General features: G+C 38.8%; 1 protein-coding gene across 5 annotated transcripts in view; it reads right to left on the reverse strand.

The window, feature by feature from the left end:
• PRKAA2 (protein kinase AMP-activated catalytic subunit alpha 2) overlaps window positions 1-8,242 on the reverse strand; it is a 65,707-nt gene extending 57,465 nt beyond the window's left edge. For 2 of the 5 annotated variants that reach the window (XM_082415055.1, XM_082415054.1), the window contains exon 1: window positions 8,064-8,204. Coding sequence is in view for 1 of the 5 variants with exons in the window: in XM_082415053.1 (XP_082271179.1) it covers window positions 8,064-8,157 (94 nt within the window). In the remaining 4 variants the exon portion in view is untranslated. Of the gene's footprint in view, window positions 1-8,063 lie in introns of all 5 variants that reach the window. The other 3 variants (XM_082415053.1, XM_082415057.1, XM_082415056.1) reach the window with 3 other exon arrangements.
• Window positions 8,243-18,064: the final 9,822 nt, after the last annotated feature.

Here is an 18,064-nt window from a genome sequence, read left to right on the forward strand (position 1 = left end):
TAAGAGACATTACAGCAAGATTTGATGATTATATAAAAGGCTGTTTAAAAAAACTAAGGGCAAATTAAAAAAGGAATTATTAACACTTTAAAAACTAAAGCACCACCAAAAGAAATACAGTAAAATTTATCAGAGGCAAACATTGTTAACCATAAGACACCACTTAAGCAAGAATACTGTTCCCTTGAAGGGGTGAAGGTTTCTATTATTAGCAGAGATAAGCACTGCCTCAAATTCTTTCCTTAATAACACCAAACTAAAAATAAAATGGTTCACCACATTTAAAAATAAACACATTGCTTTGCACATGCATTTCAATGGTTTAAATAATAGATAAAAATCTATTCAACCTGATTCAAAGTGTTTGCTCTTATATCTGCATCTAATAAACATACTAGGGAGATTGGCTCTCACTTTCATAACCCATTCAGTATTTTAGGGGTCTTGTGTGCCCACTTTCTCCTTATCTCTTAAAGGATTTGAGATTAGATCTTCCGTTAGATCCAATTAAATTATCTACCTGGCTTCAAAAAATTAACTGCTTTCTCTATAAAATATTTTCTCTATCATCAAGGAAACCACAGGAATCTCAGAAGAATAAATGGGGCAGTATTATCATTACAAAACAGTACGAAATGCTTTAAGGAAGGCTAACATGGACCAGGAGGTAAGTGAATATTTTGGCATGTTCTTACAAAAAACAAACAAGCAAAACAAAAAACAAAAAAACCTAGATAAAGCAGTGCTATGTCAGCGTGGGAAAGGGAAAGAGTCCACAGAATTGAAGTAATTTCCTCAGTATATGATGAATTACAAAAATCCTTTCTAATTTACATAGATATGTTAGGAGAAAGTTTGTAGAAAGGCATTTTTAGCTCAGAGTCTGCATTTTCCATAATTCGACAAAAAATGAACTGCATGTATTATTTTGGTTCTACTGTAAGTAGAACCTTGACAACAAGCCACACATAAAAACTGCCAACTGCTGCTCACATCCTCCTCCCTTTTCCAGCTTTGCCTCCTTCTTCCAAGAGTTCTATGATCACTACCATGAGACCTGGAATATACATCTGTTACATGTTTGCATATATGCATTGCATGCATATGCATGGTGTACAGAAGATGGTGATAAGTGAGCAGCGTCTAGAGAATTAGATTAATGAACATATTCAAATGAAATAGGAAAGAAGACCAGGGAAAAATAAAACAGGAGATAGTAAACTCTTCCTCCTCATCATCAAATAAATTCTGGTCTCAGAACCAGATCACAGATTATTCTCAGAGTTCAGCAAATTACAGGTTTAAGTACACATAATAGGACCCAAGTATATATAAAGTACCTAAAAGTTAAGTACTTGTATCTTTTCACCTACATTTTCTTCTGTACTACTCTTAACAGTATAAAAGAACATATAGTCTTATTTCCTTTTTCAGAGATCAAGTGACTTTGGCTTAAGGCCGCATAGCTGGCTTATATAACAGCAAACTTCCACACCAGGCCTTCTAAAATCCAGTGTTCTCTATACTATATACCATGTTGCCTTTGTGGACTTAACCTGAAATCTATCCATCATTTATAACATTGTTTCCTATGGAAAAATATCTTTTGAGAGTCAATGGATTACACAAAATGAACAAAATCCATGCAGCACTAAGGACAAAATTACCTATGTTGAAATCATAAAAAACAATATATAAATCAGCAAAACCAAAAAACAAAACCCTAAATAGCACACTGTTTACTTAATTGTTTGAGAGATATGATGAATTGATTTTCATTCCAACACTAATGTTCTAGTATTTCAGAAAATATATATAGCTTCATTATTTGGAAGTATTGTTTAACAGTTGTTTAGAATTTGCATATTTTCAAAAGTAAAATCAGTTCAGCTATCAACTTACATGAACATTCAGTTATTTCCATTTCATTTCTATTTTATTCATTTTCCATATTTGTGAAAAAACAAATTTCATGGCTTAACCAAAAAGGATACTGCATTTTAAATATAAACATTAATAATTATCATATAGCACAAATGAATTAGTCATTGGGAACTTTCCAATGCAGGCAACCAAAAAATAAGGGCAGATTATAAAAGCTCTGTCTCAATGTTGCAATCAGAATTGCAATCAGCAAGCCCTTATTAACACCTCACACAGGGTGCAGGATTCACTCACAATGGCCCTGTATCTAGTCATCTCCACAACAGTGCCATCTATTTGTACGGCAATTTATTTTTTAAAGCCATTTTAGTGCCTCAACTCATTTAATCCTCAAAAATATTCTAGAAAGCAGGTAGGCCAAGTGTTGTTATTGCCATTTTACAAAGGAGGAAACAGGCTCAGAGAAGTTTAAAGGTTTTCCCAAATTCATATAACTGGCTGTGGTATGGAATTAAAATCCCCAGCTAATGCCTTCCTAAACCAATGTTCTTTCTTCCTAGGACATCAAGTTATTTTTTTACAAATTCTCTTTTGTCTGTTTACTAAAGGTTACTGGTAATCTTTAGTCAAGGTTATTTTCATAATTGGGGGGGAACCCTGAAATACCTGGTATTTTTAAAAATTTGGGTTAAAACTGTCAGAATTCAGTAAATTTATCATGTAAAAAATGGAATGGATTAAGGCACCAGAGTAAAATTTATATGAAAATATAATTTTTAACCATCCATATGGAGTTTCAAAAAAACTGTTATTGGCTGTAAATTTGGATTAAAACAAATACATTTAAATCTTATTTTCTTAATCCTTGATAAATATCTATGGACATGTAAAAATTATATCCTTGTAGGTTTGACACTCAAAAGATATCACACTATGCACTTTTACTTTCCATTCCATATACCACAGACTTGCATCAGAGAACCCTGAATTTGCCATTTCTGCCACTTACTAGCACCATGACCTTGGACAAATTACTTAAAGTAGCTGATTCTCAATATCTACATTAGTAAAATGGAGATAATATCAAATGCAGGATTACTCTGGGGAATAAATAAAATCAAATGTGTATATAGTAAACATAGTAAAAACTGATTCAAGTTGTAGCTTTTATCACTAAAGTGTTACAAATGTGTTTCCCTTTTCTTTTGCTTTATATTACATCTTTATTTCAGCTCTGGTCTTCAGTAATTCAAATTTCCATTAAGCCGGAAGGAACAATTAAACGCTCCCATTTTTTGAAATTAAATCTTTAAAAAATAAGGTGTAAAAGACCTCACAAATTTCACGTTCTAGTGCCGTGCTTTAGAAGAAGAAGAAAACAAAGCCCAGAGAGGTTAAATGTCTTGTTTAGGGCCTTGATACTACAAGAGAGTCAAAAACAATGCCAGTGTGGGCCCTAAACACCATAGGTGTAACTCTGAGGCCCACCAACTGACCAGGCAGTTGTCCAAAATCTAATTTATCATTTAGGACTTGCTATTTACATTTCAAAAAAGTAACATTACTTGTTTAAGAAAATTAATAAAAATTTTTCCATTTGCTTATCTTTCCTGTTATCTAAAAAATAAGTGGGGAATTAATAAAATATTTACTTAATTTCTTGAAAGCCAATTCTGTGAGCCATGCACATAGTATTTGAAAAACAGAAAAAGTAATGCCTTGATGAGACCTTGTTGACTAGAAAAGGCTACTCTGACTACAAAGGATCCCATGGTGTACAATTCCAATGAAGAGTAATTATTTCATAAACCAAATCTATCAGTCCTCACCTCGAAAATACAGGCTTCTTTTTAAACAAATAATTACCATTATATTAAAAACATTTTTTTTTCAACCAGTGTATAACACAAACACCAGATCTATTCTAGAATTTCTATCACGTTCATTATTTAGATAAGAACTGAGCAAGTCTAATTACAAGAGCTCTTAAACAGAAGTTCTACCTTACCCTGGAAAGAGTAAGAACCAAAACAATCAATATACAGAAAAAAATTTAAGTAGATAAAAAGCATTACTTCTAAACCCTGTCAGCCCACATAATCTGTTTCCATAAGCACTCTCCTTGTACTCTTACACTAGAACAATGGAGAAAAATCAATTTAGAATATTTTAAATAAGGCTTCAATTATTTATCAACAAATAGAAGGATTTCCATATGCTTTTTAAAAATAGCTTGAAACCAGTACTATTAAATGAAAACTAGTTATTTCCATTTTTGTTTACTGTACCTAACTTTGGTCTGTAAATTGATACATCAACAACTGAAGTTAAACTTTCAATATCTGTAAATAACATAATAGTTAAGAGAGAAGGCACACAAAATATTCATCATTCCTCCATTTCCATGTTTTTATAGCCATATAAAACTAAATCATTTACTACTAAGTTTTTTAGTAGAAATTAAATTTACAAAGTCTAAATCTATACCAAATAAAAATGCATGTATTTTCAACAAACGGTGCTGGGACAATTGGATATCCATATTCAAAACGTTGGCCTTAGAAACTCATCTTACACCATATTCAAATATTAACTCAAAATGGGTCATAGATGTAAATGTAAGAGCTAAAACAATAAAACATTTATTTTTAAAAAAATGAGCAAATCCTTGAAACCCAAAGCAAAGATTTCTTAAATATAACACCAAAAGCGTCATCCATAAAAGGAAAAAAGTCAATAAACTGGACCTCATAAAAATTCAAAACATTTATACTTTAAAAGACACCATTAAGAAAATGAAAAGTCAAACAACTGACCTGGAGAAAATATTTGCAGTAAGGGACTTGTACCCAGAATTTATTAAAAAAAAAAACATTCTTATAAACTCAACTTAAAACAAACAACTCAACAAATGAACTAAATATATGAACAGACATTTCACCCAAGGAGATACACAAATGGCTAATCAGTACATGAAAAGATGTTCAGCATCATTAGTCACTAGGAAAGTGCAAACTGAAACCCCAATGAGATACCATTTCACACCTCCTAGAACAGCTATAATAAGATGACAATAAACAAATCTTAGGATTTGGAGAAATAAGAACCCTCATACATTGTTGGTGGGATTGTAAAATGGTACAACCACTTTGGAAAAGTCTGCAGTTTCCCCAAAAGCTAAAAATAAAACTATGATATGACCCAACAATTCTGCTCTTAGGTATCTACCCAATGTGTACGAGAACATATGTCCACACAAAGATTTGCATGTGAACGTCTGTGGTGGCATTATGTGTAATAGCCCCAAACGGAAAACAATGGCCATCAACGGGTGACTGCATAGGCAGAATGTGGCATACTCATGCAATCGAATATTATTCAGCAATAAAAAGAAACAAACTACTGACACATGCTGTGTCATGCATGAACCTCAAAAGCATTGTTAAGTAAGTCAGACACAAGAGACTCCATACTGAATGATCTCATTTATAAGAAATGTCCAGAGAAAGCAGATTTATCCAGACAGGAAACAGATTAGCAGTTTCCTAGGGCTGAGGGTTAACTATAAATGGGCATGAGGAAACTTACTGCAGTGATGAAAATGTTCTAAAATCGATTTATGATGATGGCTGTACCATTTGGTAGTTAACTAAAAATCACTGAATTGTACACTTGGAATGGGTAAATTTTATGATATGTAAAATACACCTGAATAAAGCTGTGTTTAAAATGCATGTGCTTTTGTTTCTAGTCCCTTAAAGAATTACAAGTGACCTTGAACGACACCGGAGTTAGGGGCACTGAACCCCAGGCAGTTGAAAACCTGTATTTAACTTTACAGTTTGCCTGCAGTAACCATGATTCCGCATTCTAGGAGTCAACCAACCTGGGACTGTATAACACTGTAGTATGTATTTAGTGAAAAAAGCCTGCTGTAGGAGTAGACCTGTGCAGTTCAAACTCGTGTTGTTCCAGGGTCAACTGTAAATGAGTAACTTTAGACTGCAGCAACTTATATAATTTTTATTAAGCAATTGTACTAATTCTAACCTTGGGTGGGAAACCACAGCCTAACTTTGGAGAAGTGCTAATATAGTGTTAGGAACACCCCTCCAGTTGGTTGCTCACTGGGAAGGGGTCCTCCAGGAAGAGGATTTCTCATAAATCAAAGTACCTCTGTTGGTTGATATTTTAAGAAGTCAGTGCCTAGAAGCAGCTCAAGAATATATATAAAAAAGATATTTAAGTTGTCCTATGACAATGGACCGATTGATCTGATGGGTGTTTTAGCCAACATTCAGATTACAGAAGAATTTAAAAAGACAAAAATTTTAACACAATTTGAAAGGGCGTAGGGTACATTATATAACCTGGAGAGTGTACATGTCTAGATGGCAAAGGTTTGAGGGTATAACGTCAAAACACAATAGTCCTTAGTAATGTCACAGGCATTAATCCAATTCCTGGACCCTCCTATATTCATTCTAAATATATTCTCCTAACTGTCCACTTTATGATGTCTTTCAAACCTAAGCCAGGACTTCACAGCCCTCACAGGACTTCAAAGAATTTTACAAACTTGAGGTCTTTACATAAATACCACCCTGTCTGTGAGGCCTTGCCTGACAACCTTATTGAAAATTGCTAACCTCACTAAACTCCCTATCCTCCCTTCTCTGATTAATTTTTCTCAATAGTACTAAAAATACTGTATATTGAATATTTTATATACATATTGCAATTATTGTTTGTCTTCCCCTACTAGAAAAAAAGCTTCACAAAAGCAGAGATTTTAATCTGATTTTGTTCCTAGGGTATCCCCATTACCTAGAACAGTGCCTGGCACATTGTAGGCACTCAATAAGTGTTTTCTTAACAAACGAAAGGGTATCAGACACGTGGAAATAAATAAGAGCTAATCCTTGCCACAGGAATGAACAAGTCTCTTCTATCCATTTAACAGCCTTGATTTAAGGTTAAAATACGATTTTTTAAGGAAATAGACGCCTCAATAAAATCTCCAAACTGCCTACCTAATATTTCCCCTGCAAAAAGAAAAGAAAAAGCAAACATTTTACTTATAATATTGGATTTGCAACAATCAAAAGAGAAGTATTTTTAATAAGCTCGTTCTAGTTCTGGAGAGAGGACAAATTAATTAAATCCCACGTGAGCCTTATTAACAAGAGAAACAGGGAAGTTCAATACTTAACTAGTAAGAAGTAAAGTAAAGAAATTTCAAAACCAGCCTGTTTTACTACACCCAAAATGGGATCCCATCATCAAGAATACAGACCTCACCAGAGCATGTCTTAGCAGTTCTGGCCTCAGCCCTACATCCTCCAAGATCCCCATCTCCGTCCTCCCCATCCCAGAAGCCTTCCTAGAACCATTTTACAAACACCAACCAACCTTCAGACCTCCCAGTTCTGATTAAGCCCTGACCCAAGCCAGCTGCATTCCAGCGTTTCACACAGGCATCAGAAAGACCCACCCCGCTCTTGCCCCGGGAAGCATCCCCTAAACTGTCATCCACACCAACCCAGAGTCTGGGAGCACGAAAGAATCGGGATGTCAGGAACCGCCCAGCCTGGCCAAAATTAGAGGACATTTTAGACCTTCATCACGGTTCTGCCAATTTCGGTGTGACCTTGAGCACGTTCCTAGACCCCTAGGGGCCCCCGTTTTCTCCCGTTTAAGGTGAAGATAACACCTGCACCTGCTACAAGGATTAAAGGAGATCACACGTGAAGCACCTAACTGGGCACCTGGCACGAAATGGAAACTCCACCATCAGGAACGTGGGTCATTCCCCAGTCCTATCCATACAGCCTCCCAGCTGGAAGGCACCTCGCCCTACAGCACAGTCTCCCGGCTTCACAGAGGAGGGCACTGAGGACGGCCAAGAGAAGCGCGGTGGGCGCCGGCCCTGGACCCCGCGACGCCCGCGCCCCCTCGCCCGGCGCCCGCAGCTGCCGCGGGGCGAGGCGCTGCCCGCTGCCCTCCCGGGGTCCCCAGGCTCCGCGCGGCCCGGGTGGGGCCACTCCACCTGCCGCCAGGCCCCGCCACCCGCTGCCAGCCGCCCGCCCACGGCCCGGGGCTCCCGGGCTCCGGGGCTCCGGGGCTCGGCCTCCCGCGAGGTTGGCAGCTCGGCGCGGCGGCCTCGGCGCGTACTCAACTCTTCACTTTGCCGAAGGTGCCGACGCCCAGCGTGTCCCCCAGCACGTAGTGTCCGATCTTCACCCGCCCGTCGTGCTTCTGCTTCTCAGCCATGTTCGGCGCGCGCAGCCTCGCTCCGCCGCCCGCTCCGCCGCCGCTGCCGCCGCGAGCTCTTCTGTGCTGCCGCCGCCGCCTACCCACAGTGCAGCGGGCCCGCGGGGGGCGGGGGCCCGAGACGCCGGGGACCAGGCGAGGCGGGGCGGGGGACCCACGAGCAGGTGGGCGGGGCGGGGGGGGGCGTGTGCGCGCCCAGCCCCCGGGGCGGGCGGCCGGGGTGGGTGCGGGACGCCGAGTGCTGCGGGAGGAGTGGAGGGAGGGCGCGAGCTCCGTGCGGGGAGGGTCGGAGGCAGACAGGTGTGCGCGGGAGGGGTGAGGGGCAGGACGGCGCCCCGCTACCTGGGGGAGGAGCCCAAGGGGGGGAGCCGGGTTAGGGGGCCCGTGAGCAGGAGAACCGGAGGGAGTGGAAAAGAGAGGGTGAGATTTGGTCCGAATCTTAGAGAATGGAAAGAGATGGAAGTAGAATCTGGAGAAGAAACAGGCCTGAAGTGTGAGGAGAGAGGGACGTGAAAAGCAGCGTGTGGGTCCAAGGGAAGCGGGGGCTGGAGACGGTGGGGAAGGGCATTGATCGAAGGTCAGTCGGAGGAGAGCCACAAGGAAGTTTCTTGAGTCACGGGCTGAGTGTTTTGATACAGGTCACAGCGCAATAGAGAACCCGATTCTGTGCTGGCTTCAGTGGTCCTCCTCTACGTACTTTCTAATTCTCAATTATTTTGCCCTGGAGATGGAGGAGACCCTCTCCCCCAGAGCTCTCAATTTTAACTAGTTTGCACAAAGTTCTCCGGTCAATCAGTCCCAATATTTGCTCGATTGTATTTTTGTATTTTAACGCATACTTACATAAATATATAGCGTAGGAATAGTTTGTGGTAGAGCTGCACAAGAGGGAAACAGTGAAAGAAATGGAGAGAGAAACTGAATGCGGTGAGCATGGGAAATAAGATACCTAAGGGACAAAGAATTATGAAGAGCAAGAGCTATATAAGGACACAAATTAAAGGTAAAGATTGAAGGGGACGGGGGGGAGAAAACCGGTAAGAGGTAACTAGAAGCGTGACATCCAGGCAGAGCATTTAAAGACTGCCGAGGTATGGTAAATGAAGTGATTATCGCTTCCTCCTCCCTCCCTTCCTTCTTCTCTTCTTTCTTTCCTTCCTTGCATGCCCTATTCTTCAGTGTTGCCGGTCTTTTAGTGCTTTAGTGATTGAGAATAAATGTTTAAGGATTAGTTGAACATTTTTAACTTTGTGTCTGACAGTAGAGTTTCAAGGTCACATTCCCCATACAGTAAGTCTCATCTCACTATTTATAGGTAAAGAGAAAAATGTATTGATCAGAAAGAATAAGATGTAACAAAAATTTGTTTTCTGAGAAGTGATAAATATACAAATGACAAACATGCATCCATTCTTGCTTGGACACCAAGACAATCCGATGAGAGGTGATCACAGCTTATAAATTATAGACATCACAGCTGTTGAACAGAGGCTATTTTTGTTCATTCTTGGGATCTTCTTTCTTGCTGACAAGAAGTATCATTTAAGAATCACTCTACCTAGCCGGCAATTCGGGGAAAATAGCCAGTTATTTTTGATACTGAACCTTCATTTGGTTAAGGGTCACTCCTTCAGTATTCATTCAAGTTAGTAAGAAAAAATACCTCTTCTACTTTTGAGGTACAAGATGTATGTGTCTCTTGTTATAAAGTCCTAGTAAAAGATGTTAAAGAGTGTTAGATTGCTTTCTTGAAGCTATATGAAGACGGCCTATAGAGATTTTAAAGCATTCTGCAGTCTTAACTGTTGGTTGATAATTGCAACTTGAACTATTATACACCTCATAACTGTGATCCTTACCTAGCAACTATGAACTACCTTGTAGCTTTATTATTATGCCAAACAACTGGGACGATACTTTGTTGATTAAAAAGTTCATTTAAACACAATTATCTCACTAATTGTCATAAAAGAAACTTATTATTACCCCCGTTTCATAGATGATAAATCTTAGTTTTTCCCCTTCTGATTTGCCCAAGGCAAATCAGCTAAGTGGCAGAGTCAGAACTCATATCCAGTTCTGACTCGTCCGTTTGTCTTTCTACTATACAACAGCTACCAATAGAAAAAAGAATATGTGATGCTCTAAGAACGTTTACATTTTTCACAATTATAGTCCAATTCTCATTTTTTTATTATTTTTAGGGCAGACTAACAATATATACTTTAAACTTACATTTTTGGCTGTTTTCCCAACTTTTATTTAGAGGAAAGATCGGATGCTAAGTGGGTGAGGAGGGTGGGAAAGGACAACTCTTGGTGGCAGCACTCAGCCTTCTGTTGCCCTGAATATTTCGGATACGGTTCCATATTTGTCTCACCCTACCCCGCAATACAACCTGACAGTTCATCAGACTGAATCTCCTTAAGAGCTGTGCCACTTGGGAGTCTCACCTCCCCCCTCCAAAGAAGTTCTAGTAAATACAGTATTCCCCATTTTATTATTTTCCAGTGATGTTTTAGTGCCCCTCTGTTGTTCAGTACCAGTCTCTAAGATTAATGTCCCACGCAGCTATTCAATTCTTCACCCCAGTCCAACTGTTACTGCTTTACCCTCCTACTACTGTGACTTTGGAATTATTTTACTTCAAATATTCTAAACTGGGGGCCTGAGTAATAGAATAATGAAGCACCACTAAACTTATATACTTAACTAGACTCCATTGATATTATCAATTACCAGATCCTTCAATTCTTTGCTTCTCCATGAGGCTTACCTACTCTGACCACCCACCCAACGCTCCCCGCCTTGCACTCTCATCCCCTTAACCCTTCTCCACTTTTTCCATGGCACTTACCTTCTGACATACTGTTTAATTTCCTTGTTTATTACATTTTTGTTTTGTCTGTCTCTCACAACTAGAATGTAAGCTTCACAAGAGAGTTTTCTCCCCTCTATTTTTGTTCACTGATGGATATATCCTTAGCACTGACATATCCTAGCAAATTACAGACCCTCCAGTGGATTCAGCTGGTGGGGCACCTGAAGTTTATACAGTGAGGGGGAACCTCTTTAATTAAAAAATACAAAATTGGGCACAAAAGTGAATATTTGAAATGAAAAAAACACAACTATCTACAAAATTTTTGAAGCTAACAAATAATACAAACGTCCCTAAATCCAGAAAAATAACAATATTTTTATAAATGAGCTGTTCCACATGTCTCTATAATACTTATTTTCTACATTTTTTTGGCTATGTATTCTTTGATTGCCTCTTCATATTTTATATTTTTATAGAGAGAATAGAAAGATAATTCCATTCTTCCTCTAACATGATTGATCAAGTTTCTCTTCACATCTTCCTCTTTAGGATTCCCATAGTGCTTTTTTCATATAGTTAATACAGCATCTATCAATTCTGTTGTTATATATATGAATACTTCGTATGTCTTTCACATATTTTCATGAATAAATTAATATTTCATATACATGGGAAAATGACATACCCCATCTGCTATTCCTAGGGCCTAACAGACCTGGTACGTTATTGAAGAAATATTTATTGAATTGAAATAAAGAAAATGATTACCAAATTGTAGAACCAAGGAACAGAATACAGGGAAGAGCAACTTTTTAAAAATATTTTAATTTAATTTTATTTATTTTTTATACAGCAGGTTCTTACTAGTTATCTATTTTATACATATTAGTGTATATATGTCAATCCCAATCTCCCAGTTCATCCCACCCCCCACCCCCCCATCACTTTCGCCCCTTGGTGTCCATACATTTGTTCTCAACATCTGAGTCTCTATTTCTGCCCTGCAAACTGGTTCATCTATACCATTTTTCTAGGATCTTCATATATGCGTTAATATATGATATTTGTTTTTCTCTTTCTGACTTACTTCACTCTGTATGACAGTCTCTAGATCCATCCACGTCTCTACAAATGACCCAATATCGTTCCTTTTTATGGCTGAGTAATATTCCATTGTATATATGTACCACAACTTCTTTATCCATTCGTCTGTCAGTGGACATTTAGGTTGTTTCCATGACCTGGCTAAGGTAAATAGTGCTGCAATGAACATTGGGGGGCATGTGTCTTTTTGAATTATGATTTTCTCTGGGTATATGCCCAGTAGTGGAATTGCTGGGTCATATGGTGATTCTATTTTTTGGTTTTTTTTGTTTGTTTTTTTTGTTTTGTTTTGTAGCTGTAGGATTTTCAACAGCCTTACTTATGGGGATTCGCTGCCCCTCCGCTATGGTCTTCTTGTTATTTAAATAAGCAGGATAGATACAAATGAACCTGTCCTGGTCGGCCGGGGACTGCGCAGCGGCGCAAGCCACCTTCACCCAGCCCACAAGCCAAACCTGCAGGGAAAAACCTGGCCTGAATTCAGCTCGGAGATTTCCCAGACCACTCCATTTCCGGCAGAAGTCCTGCCCACCTATTTTTTGTTTTTTATGGAACCTCCATACTGTTCTCCATAGTGACTGTATCAATTTACATTCCCAACAACAGTGCAAGAGGGTTCCCTTTTCTCCACACTCTCTCCAGCATTTGTTGTTTGTAGATTTTCTGCTGATGCCCATTCTAACTGGTGTGAGGTGATACCTCACTGTAGTTTTGATTTGCATTTCTCTAATAATTAGTGATGTTGAGCAGCTTTTCATGTGCTTCTTGGCCATCTGTATGTCTTCTTTGGAGAAATGTCGATTTAAGTCTTCTGCCCATTTTTTGATTGGATTTTTTTTTAACATCTTATTTGGAGTGTAATTGCTTTACAACGGTGTGTTAGTTTCTGCTTTATAACAAAGTGAGTCAGCTATACATATACATATATCCCCATATCTCCTCCCTCTTGTGTCTTCCTCCCACCCTCCCTATCCCACCCCTCTAGGTGGTCACAAAGCACCAAGCTGATCTCCCTGTGCAATGCGGCTGCTTCCCACTAGCTATCTATTTTACATTGGGTAGTATGAGCTGTTTATATACTTTGGAGATTAATCCTTTGTCCGTTAATTCATTTGCAAATATTTTCTCCCATTCTGAGGGTTGCCTTTTCGTCTTGTTTGTACTTTCCTTTGCTTTGCAAAACCTTTTAAGTTTCATTAGGTCCCATTTGTTTATTTTCGTTTATATTTGCATTACTCTAGGAGGGGGATCAGAAAAGATCTTGTGGTGATTTATGTCAAAGAGTGTTCTTCCTATGTTTTCCTCTAAGAGTTTTATAGTGTATGGTCTTACATTTAGGTCTCTAATCCATTTTGAGTTTATTTTTGTGTATCGTGTTAGGGAGTGTTCTAATTTCATTCTTTTACATTTAGCTGTCCACTTTTCCCAGCACCACTTACTGAAGAGGCTGTCTTTTCTCCATTGTATATTCTTGCCTCCTTTATCAAAAATTAGGTGAACCATATGTGCGTGGGTTTATCTCTGGGCTTTCTATCCTGTTCTATTGGTCTATATTTCTGTTTTTGTGCCAGTACCATACTGTCTTGATTACTGTAGCTTTGTAGTATACTCTGAAGTCAGGGAGCCTGATTCCTCCAACTCCGTTTTTTTTTTTTTTTTTTTTTTTTATGGCTGTGTTGGGTCTTCGTTTCAGTGCGAGGGCTTTCTCTAGTTGTGGCAAGTGGGGGCCACTCTTCATTGCGGTGCATGGACCTCTCACTATCGCTGCCTCTCTTGTTGCAGGGCACAGGCTCCAGACGCGCAGGCTCAGTAATTGTGGCTCACGGGCCCCGTTGCTCTGCGGCATGTGGGATCTTCCCAGACCAGGGCTCGAACCCGTGTCCCCTGCATTGGCAGGCAGATTCTCAACCACTGTGCCACCAGGGAAGCCCCCAACTCCGTTTTTTTCTCAAGATTGCTTTGGCTATTTGAGGTCTTTTCTGTTTCCATACAAACTGTGAAATTTTTTTGTTCTAGTTCTGTGAAAAATGCCATTAGTAGTTTGATATGGATTGCATTGAATCTGTAGATTGCTTTGGGTAGTATAGTCATGTTCTCAATGTTGATTCTTCCAATCCAAGAACATGGTGTATCTCTCCATCTGTTTGTATCATCTTTAATTTCTTTCATCAGTGTATTTTAGTTTTCTGCATACAGGTCTTTTGTCTCCTTAGGTAGATTTCTTCCTAGGTATTTTATTCTTTTTGTTGCAATGGTGAACGGGATTGTTTCCTTAATTTCTCTTTCTGATCTTTCATTGTTAGTGTATAGGAATGCAAGAGATTTCTGTGCATTCATTTTGTATCCTGCAGCTTTACCAAATTCATTGATTAACTCTAGTAGCTTTCTGGTGGCATCTTTAGGATTCTGTATGTATAGTATCATGTCATCTGCAAACAGTGACAGTTTTACGTCTTCTTTTCCAATTTGTATTCCTTTTATTTCTCTGTCTTCTCTGATTGCTGTGGCTAGGATGTCCAAAACTATGTTGAATAATAGTGGCGAGAGTGGACATCCTTGTCTTGTTCCTGATCTTAGAGGAAATGCTTTCAGTTTTCACCACTGAGAATGATGTTTGCTGTGGGTTTGTCATATATGGCCTTTCTTATGTTGAGATAGGTTCCCTCTATGCCCACTTTCTGGAGATTTTTTATCATAAATGGGTGTTGAATTTTGTCGAAAGCTTATTCTGCATCTATTGAGATGATCGTATGGTTTTTATTCTTCAATTTGTTAATATGGTGTATCACATTGATTTGCGTATATTGAAGAATCCTTGCATCCCTGGGATAAATCCCACTTTATCATGGTGTATGATCCTTTTAATGTGTTGTTGGATTCTGTTTGCTAGTATTTTGTTGAGGATTTTTGCATCTATATTCATCAGTGATATTGCTCTGTAATTTTCTTTTTTTTATATACTATGTTTGTTAGTATGTATGGTTAGTATAGTATGTTAATATAGTATGGTTTTGGTGACAGGGTGATGGTGGCCTTATAGAATGAGTTTGGGAGTGTTCCTTCCTCTGCAGTTTTTTGGAAGAGTTTGAGAAGGACGGGTGTTAGCGCTTCTCTAAATGTTTGATAGAATTCACCTGTGAAGCCATCTGGTCCTGGACTTTTGTTTGTTGGAAGATTTTTAATCACAGTTTCAATTTCATTACTTGTGGTTGGTCTGTTCATATTTTCTGTTTCTTCCTGGTTCAGTCTTGGAAGCTTATACCTTTCTAAGAATTTGTCTATTTCTTCCAGGTTGTCCATTTTATTGGCATAGAATTGCTTGTAGTAGTCTCTTACGATGATTTGTATTTCTGCAGTGTCCGTTGTAACTTCTCCTTTTTCATGTCTAATTTTACTGATTTAAGTCCTCTCCCTCTTTTTCTTGATGAGTCTGGCTAAAGGTTTATCAATTTTGTTTATCTTCTCAAAGAACCAGCTTTTAGTTTGATTGATCTTTGCTATTGTTTTCTTTGTTTCTATTTCACTTATTTCTGCTCTGATCTTTATGATTTCTTTCCTTCTACTAACTTTGGGTTTTGTTTGTTCTTCTTTCTCTAGTTCTTTTAGGTGTAAGGTTAGATAGTTTATTTGAGATTTTCTTGTTTCTTGAGGTAGGCTTGTATTGCTATAAACTTCCCTCTTAGAACTGCTTTTGCTGCATCCTGTAGGTTTTGGATTGCATTTTTCATCGTCATTTGTCTCTACATATTTTTTTATTTCCTCTTTGATTTCTTCAGTGATCTCTTGGTTATTTAGTAACATATTGTTTAGTCTCCATGTGTTTGTGTTTTTTATGTTGTTTTCCCGTAATTGATTTCTAATCTCATAGCGTTGTGGTCGGAAAAGATGCTTGATATGATTTCAATTTTCTTAAATTTACCAAGGCTTGATTTGTGACCCAAAATGTGATCTATTCTGGAGAATGTTCCATGTGCCCTTGAGAAGAAAGTGTAATCTGCTGTTTTCAGATGGAATGTCCTATAAATATCAATTAAATCTATCTGGTCTATTGTGTCATTTAAAGCTTGTGTTTCCTTATTAATTTTCTGTCTGGATGATCTGTCCATTGGTGTTAGTGAAGTGTTAAAGTCCCCCACTATTATTGTGTTCCATCAATTTCCTCTTTTATAGCTGTTAGCATTTGCCTTGTGTATTGATGTGCTCCTATGTTGGGTGCATAGATACTATAATTGTTATATATTCTTCTTGGATTGATCCCTTGATCATTATGTAGTATCCTTCCTTGTCTCTTATAACATTCTTTATTTTAGAGTCTCTTTTATCTGATATGAGTATTGCTACTCCAGCTTTCTTTTGATTTCCTTTTTCAAGGAATATCTTTTTCCATCCCCTCACTTTCAGTCTGTATGTGTCCCTAGGTCTGAAGTGGGTCTCTTATAGACAGCATGTAGATGGGTCTTGTTTTTGTATCCTTTCAGAGAGCCTGTGTCTTTTGGTTGGAGCACTTAATCCATTCACAATTAAGGTAATTGTCATTATGTATGTTCCTATGACCATTTTCTTAATTGTTTTGGGCTTGTTTTTGTAGGTCCTTTTCTTCTTTTGTGTTCCCCACTCAGAGAAGTTCCTTTAGCATTTGTTGTATAGCTGGTTTGGTGGTGCTGAATTCTCGTAGCTTTTGCTTTTCTGTAAAGCTTTTGATTTCTCTGTAGAATCTGAATGAGATTCGGCCGGGTAGAGTAATCTTGGTTGTAGGTTCTTCCCTTTCATCTCTTTAAATATATCGTGCCACTCCCTTCTGGCTTGCAGAGTTTCTGCTGAGAAGTCAGCTGTTAACCTTATGGGAGTTCCCTTGTATGTTATTTGTCATTTTTCCCTTGTTGCTTTCAATAATTTTTCTTTGTCTTTAATTTTTGTCAATTTGATTACTATGTGTCTTTGCGTGTTTCTCCTTGGGTTTACCCTGCCTGGGACTCTCTGTGCTTCCTGGACTTGGGTGGCTATTTCCTTTCCCCTGTTAAGGAAGTTTTTGACTATAATCTCTTCAAATATTTTCTCGGGTCCTTTCTCTCTCTCTCTTCTCCTTCTGGGACCCCTATAATGCGAATGTGGTTGTGTTTAATGTTGTCCCAGAGGTCTCTAAGGCTGTCTTCATGTCTTTTCATTCGTTTTTCTTTATTCTGTTCCACAGCAGTGAATTCCACCATTCTGTCCTCCAGGTCACTTATCCGTTCTTCTTCCTCAGTTATTCTACTATTGATTCCTTTGAGTGTATTTTTCATTTCAGTTATTGTATTGTTCATCTCTGTTTGTTGTTTAATTCTTCTAAGTGTTTGTTTTTTAGTTCTTCTAGGCCTTTGTTAAACATTTCTTGTATCTTCTCGATCTTTGCCTCCATTCTTTTTCCAAGGTCCTGGATCATCGTCACTATCATTATTCTGAATTCTTTTTCTGGAAGGTTTCCTATCTCCACTTCATTTAGTTGTTTTTCTGGAGTTTTTTCTTGTTCCTTCCTCTGGTATATAGTCCTCTGCCTTTTCATTTTGTCTCTCTTTCTGTGAATGTGGTTTTCATTCCACAGGCTGCAGTATTGTAATTCTTCTTGCTTCTGCTGTCTGCCCTCTGGTGGATGAGGCTATCTAAGAGGCTTGTGCAAGCTTCCTGATGGGAGGGACTGGTGGTGGGTAGAGCTGGCTGTTGCTGTGGTTGGCAGAGCTCAGTAAAACTTTAATCCACTTGTCTGCTGATGGGTGGGGCTGTGTTCTCTCCCTGTTGGTTGTTTGGCCTGAGGCGACTCAGCACTGGAGCCTAACCCACTCTTTGGTGGGGCTAATGGTGGACTCTGGGAGGGCTCACGCCAAGGAGTACTTCCCAGAACTTCTGCTGCCAGTGTCCTTTTCCCCACGGTGAGCCACAGCCACCCCCTGCCTCTGCAGGAGTCCCTCCAACACTAGCAGGTAGGTCTCGTTCAGTCTCCTA

The sequence above is a fragment of the Balaenoptera physalus genome, assembly GCF_965194825.1.
Source record: "Balaenoptera physalus genome assembly, chromosome: 1".
Taxonomy (NCBI): Eukaryota; Metazoa; Chordata; class Mammalia; order Artiodactyla; family Balaenopteridae; genus Balaenoptera; species Balaenoptera physalus.